Genomic DNA, 5893 nt, shown 5'->3' with positions numbered 1-5893 from the left:
CAACGCTGTGCTATTTAACGGCAGCGTCCAGTAACGTTAACACGTTACGAGCTTGTTCATTCTGGTTGTCTGATGTAGCGCATAGCTAACCGTCTGTCTAGGTGGATATTACATTTAATTCCTGTAGTGAAGGAGGGGACATAAACAGCTGGATAATTACTTCAGAACATCCCGGGTTCATCTTAAATGTGCATGGCTGACTGGACGGCGTTCTTGCATTCACTTAAAAGTGGCTTATGAATCGCAGAATTATGAATTTGTTATTTAACTGGCGCAGGTATTATAAAAGTTCATTTAAATAACAAAAGTAGTGTTAAGTTAAAATCTAAGTGGGTTTTCCCGACCTATATTTGGACTAAAATCAATGGGACTTGTAAGTCACCATTAAGTCTAATTTTATTATTAATTACAGGATATGTTTTAGGCCTAGAAAACGTAGCATACATTATACAGTTGTTTCTTCTGAAGGGGTTTGGATGTCTAGGAAACTGACAGAATGCATATTAAAAATAGTATTTAGAAACGGTTTCCTTTTTCAAAAATATTGTATTGAACAAAAGTATTTGAAGTTCATAAACTTTAGAAGAATTTATATCGGAATGTATACTGATCAGTCTAGTTTTCTTTTACATCTTTTTCGAAAATGCATAACACCAGGGGTCCAGAACTATGCTGTGCTACACTGCTCAAACCTTTAACATAGTTATACTTGAGGAACAGTTTTGTGTGCCGCAAGATACTTGAATAATGTCAGATTAGATATTCTTATAACATGTCTTATTACTGGGTTGAAATAGAAATAGTAATTTTCCTCGTCACAGAAATCTCAGTGTAGTCAGTAAGGAAGCTTAAGCTATATTTAAGATTACCCTTCCTTAGCATTGCACACTTCACGGAGTGAGGTTCCCAAGGATTTGTTATAGAATCATTTTGACATTTATTTGCCAAGCATGCTATCTCTAAGGCACTGTTTGACACTGTTGCCTGTGGAGTGTTCAAATCTACATTGGTTAACCTCCAAATCAGCCACATTATAATAAGTTGCTTCATTTGAAAGACTTTTAGAAATGAACAAATAGGATGAATGTTACTTTATTGCTATCCATTTTACAGGAGGCTTCAATTTTAAAATCTGTTCTCCAGTCTTCCAAAATTGTTTATTAGTTTAAAATGAATTTTCTCCACCTTATTTATTAATTTGATGTTAATATGCATTTTTGATTCTGTCCTATGTGCCCTTTTTAAGCATGAAAATTAGTTTAATTATATCTCTCTTGTCTGTATTATAGTTGAAACCCTAAATGACAATGAGCTTCTTAAAGGCCTTCTGACGGACACCTTCTGTCAGGTGTGTGACGCAGTATTGCTGTTTGAGTCTCAGAGAGTCTCTCACTATGAGGTTTGTATGAGTATTCATAGTGGAGCATAAGTCACACATTGATGAATTGGAAAATATAATTGCACATGCACACTCCTTGCATACATTGATGCTTGTACCTTTTGTATAAGCTTTTGTCTTTTGTATCTTTTGTTAGGGAAAGAAACATGCTCAAAGAGTCAGAATCTACCTGCAGACCAAGAAGGCTGAAAGAAACAAGCCGAGGCAGGAAATTGGAATCTTTAGGGTAAGACGCAGTTGGCACAGGTCCTGTAAATTTAGTTTTAGTTCCTTTCATTGGGTGGGTTCTATCATATCACCTGTTGTGTTTAACAGAGCGATAATGTGGGTCCAGATAAATTCTGTGAGCTGTGTAACATGGTGTTCAGCTCCTGCATGGTTGCCAGGTCTCACTACAAGGGTAAAGTCCATGCTAAGAACATGAGGAAAAGCAACATGGCTCCTTCTGTAGGCAAGTAATCCCACTTTGACGCTTTCAGTTTAGCAACCAAGAGCCCTTTTAATTAGTTCCCAGCTCAATGATCTTATGTACGCAGCAGATGTCAGAAGTGCAGTGGGGTCTCCATATCTCCCTGTTCCCACCGGGCATGGGGCATTGAGTGAGATGGTCCAGGACCAGAAGGAGAACACTGTCTCAACCCCTCAGTGGGTGGACTTGGACAACCCAGACAAGTATTGCAAGCTGTGCACAGCCTCGTTCAACAACCCCCTAATAGCCCAGCAGCACTACAGCGGACGCAAGCACCAGCGCAACCAGGCCCGGCAGGAGCTTCTGTGCAAGCTTGGGGAGGAGTCTGAGCATGGTAATTACTGTATACACTCCCACATTCAGATCCAATGCCTGATAGTGTGTAGCCCTTTGCATTCGATCTGTGTAAGTGCAAGGGATCTGTGATGCAAGAATTTAGTATTCCAGAGTAAATTACCCTTGGACATAAATTTGGCATTCGGTTTAGCTTCCTTTTCATGTAATCCTCTCCTTAGTTCTTGGTTCTCTTCCCCTGTTGCACTGTTTGTATTTCCAGTGCACTCCCTAACATGTCCAGTGTGCTGTGTGACTCTCAGCTCCATAGAAACATACCAGGCGCACATGCAGGGCAACAAGCACCACCTAAAGTGAGTGGTGTTAATCTGTCATCATTGCACTTCTGCCAGATGTCTCATCTTAGCTTAGTATGATCCCCCAAATTCTGTTCTCTGCTCTTCTCTTCCCTCGACTGCCAGAGAAAAGAAGATAGCTGGTTTATGCAAATCCCAGAAGAAAGTATATGACTCCTTCCAGGATGAGTTGGCTGACTACATCCAGGTCCAGAGAGCTCGAGGACTGGAGCCCAAAACAGGGCAGGGTCCTGAAGGGCCAGAGCACAGGACAGCAGAGGAGGAAGCTGAAGACACTGCACAGGATGGGGAGGTGGCCTGCCCCTCTGCTGCTCCTCCTAGCCTCCACAAGCCTCAATGGCTCCCGCCATTTCAACCTCGAATCACCCAATTCGACTTCAGAGGGAGATTTCCCATGCAAAAGGAGTGGAATCAGGGCTACCCTTTCCTCTCACCACCACTACTCATTTCTGGTCTTACAGGTAGGTCATTACATAGGGGGAGGAGCCCCGACTCATCTAGCACCACCTCATTCTCCAGCTCCTCCTCCTCCTCCTCCTACACCAGCAGCAGTGGGAGTAGCAGTATAAGCAGCAGTGAGGATGGTGGAGAGAGGAGGAGACGCAGGAGAAAGAGACGAGACGGAGCAAGGGGTAGGAGAGAGCAGGACGATGACTCCGTGAAGGACACAGAGAGAAGGCATAGCACGAGGAGGAGTAGAAATGAAGCAGAAGAGGAACAAGGCCACGCAAGGCAAGGGAGGAGACAGAGGAGAATGAGCTTTGAGGAGGAGCAAAGAGAGCAGGGAGTGGGTGGGGAGAGAAGGAAATGGAAAGAGAAAAGGCCCAGAGGAAGAGTGCCCCATGACAGTGAGGATTATGGTAGAAATAGAAGAACCGGCCAGAAGAATAAGAGACACACAGAAGGCCCCTACGGAAAGAGATGGAGAGGGGAGGGCGAGGAACAGTGGAGCAAAGCGTCTGTTGAAGAAAGAGGAGAGGGGGGAGAGCCGGCCATGATGGAGGGTACCCTAGGGGACAGACCTGGACCTGCAGATGAGAGAGCAAAATGCAAACGAGAGAAGAAGAAGAAGCTGAAGGAGAAGATGGACAAAGGGGACACAAGGACCGAAGAGGAGAAGCTCTGGGATGAAACCATACTGGGATTATTCTGACATTTTCACATCTGGGAGGCTGATGAATCCTGTGGTTTTATGCATGGAAGACAAAAGTGCTGGACTTAAAGCCAGAGCATCTCCCCCACTGGCACACAGCAAGGATTCCTGGAAAAAAGGTGACGCAGACGGATCCGCCTGACTTGTTCTGTGTTAGTGTGGTAGAGCTGGCTGAACTGTCCTCTGCCAGTTGACATTTCTGCTTTACACAGAGGAAACCAGCACATAAAAACTGTTTTTTTTTTTTCAGGTATTCTTCAAAACTACACTGGTTTTGCAGAACAGTAACCAGAATATTCTTTTGCTATGTGGTCTAGATGTGTGATCTGCTACTACTGACCATAAATCTATTTGCACTAACCATGTTGATCTTCAAACTAAGCGAATGTATCATCTCATACTGTACTCTCAAATTAAATAAATACAATTTACTATTTATTACAGTTTACATTTAATAAAGTAAGTAAAATAATTTTCTAAATTACTAATCCTAGCACAAGCTAACAACCTACTTTTAAGATATAAACTATTGGTGTTTACCACATAAAAACTAGTAATGGAAATCTGGAGGAAAAAAAAGACTAAATGTTATTAGGAAAAAGAGTAAAGTTGTGAATAAAGATGAATGACAGATGGTAGAGGAAATGAATTAATTCCCAATTTTACTTTCAGCTTTTGAAAATTGTTATTACTTAAAAAAAAAAACTGCACCAGTGAAAACCGCTGAAATGCCATTCTGTGTCACTAAGTCACCCAAGCTAATGAAATGAAAGGGAGACTATTGTCTAGCCTAAGCTCTACACCATCGATGCCATCAATATGTTGATTCGCTATGTCTTATTCTGTTTGCTAGCTTTGCTGTTAGCTGGTACTTAGCCTTTCACATGGTCTTGCCTGGAAAAGCAGTTGCCAAACCAAACATGCTAACACAGCCGACAACAAATTAGGAGCTAATTAGTGTGCTATCCTTTTATTTATTTATTTCTATTTGTTTATTTTTGCCAATATTTCTGACCTGTTCCTTTAATGGCAGTACAATCATTCCAAGCTGACTCAGGGAGGCGCTGTTTTGTTTCAAATGTATTTCCTCCGCATCATGTTGAGGGCAAAGCCAGTGGTGGCAGGTGGTGTTGCGATTTTGCCATGTTACAGATCCACCAGCCACTCTGAACCATTATTGCATGGTATGATGTAAATGAGTCTTTGTCCAAGATTCCTGTGTCTTATCAGTACTCATAATTTGTGTTGGTTTGAACTGTATTGTAAACATGAAACTCAAACATATATGCTGTCATGATGTCACATACATGTGTGTGCCTAAATGTTTTGGGTTGGGTTTTTTTTGTTGTTTGTTTTTTTTGGGTTTTTTTTTGTCAAGACAGGTGCATTTTGGGGCAAATGAGGACGCTTGGCTTTCATCACTTCAAACTGGTTGATCTTTTTTTAGGTTAGAGCTTATTTGTCCCCTGTGCAAGCATGAGGTATTGAAAATATATTACTTCTCAGAGCCAAAACAGCTCGCACAAATATACAGTTAAATATACAGGTGTCACTGCTTATTGTGACTGCATTATTTGTTACGTACCCACACATTTTATACCCTTGGTTGATAATACATCTCTTTCACAGTCTTGTTTCCCCAGATGTCTGAGTTCATTTGTGTGCTTTCATGAATTAGTTGAAAGTGCTCTTGCGATGTGAATGTGCCAGAACTCTAAGCCCCCCTGAAGCCCCCGAGATCTCCTGTTTTCAAAGAATCGTGGTTTTGTTCCCAGTGTCTTTGTCGAGCCCTCGGCCCCCTGAGGCGGGTGCTGCACCCACATCCTTCACCCTCCGAGACCCTCACGTGGGCCCAGGAGCCTCTGTAGACCTTTTGTGAGAATGATGATGGAGGTAATGAGCCTTTAAACTCTGAGACCCAAACTCCCACGTGAAGCCTCTCACACCTCCAGGTGTAGTGGCTGAAACTTCAACAGTCTGCAGGTGAGATACAGCGCTTAACTGTGACAATGCCACCATAATAAGTGTATTTTAACACAAGCAGAAATTAATACTTGATGACCCAAAACACTGCCAGCTTATTATGAGGAATGACAGCGACGTAAAAGGAGCATTTTTCTATATGGAAATAGAGGCACTTGAATGGCAGTTTGGATAAATCAGCCACGGCTTTACAGATGGCATGGAGTTCCTGTATTTATCATATACACATCTTCATCAGC

The 5893-nt window shown here is 42.2% G+C and overlaps 1 protein-coding gene across 2 annotated transcripts in view; it reads left to right on the top strand.

The window, feature by feature from the left end:
* zmat1 (zinc finger matrin-type 1) overlaps window positions 1-5299 on the top strand; it is a 5937-nt gene extending 638 nt beyond the window's left edge. Inside the window, exons 2-7 of one of the 2 annotated variants that reach the window (XM_027004203.2) lie at window positions 1290-1348; window positions 1536-1625; window positions 1715-1850; window positions 1939-2202; window positions 2425-2515; window positions 2624-5299. In XM_027004203.2, the coding sequence (XP_026860004.2) occupies window positions 1290-1348; window positions 1536-1625; window positions 1715-1850; window positions 1939-2202; window positions 2425-2515; window positions 2624-3671 (1688 nt within the window). In that variant the 3' untranslated portion in view covers window positions 3672-5299. Of the gene's footprint in view, window positions 1-1289; window positions 1400-1535; window positions 1626-1714; window positions 1851-1938; window positions 2203-2424; window positions 2516-2623 lie in introns of both variants that reach the window. The other variant, XM_027004202.2, reaches the window with a different exon arrangement.
* Window positions 5300-5893: the final 594 nt, after the last annotated feature.

This window comes from Electrophorus electricus, chromosome 6, assembly GCF_013358815.1.
Source record: "Electrophorus electricus isolate fEleEle1 chromosome 6, fEleEle1.pri, whole genome shotgun sequence".
Taxonomy (NCBI): Eukaryota; Metazoa; Chordata; class Actinopteri; order Gymnotiformes; family Gymnotidae; genus Electrophorus; species Electrophorus electricus.
This window is presented reverse-complemented; position numbering and strand designations above follow the sequence as displayed.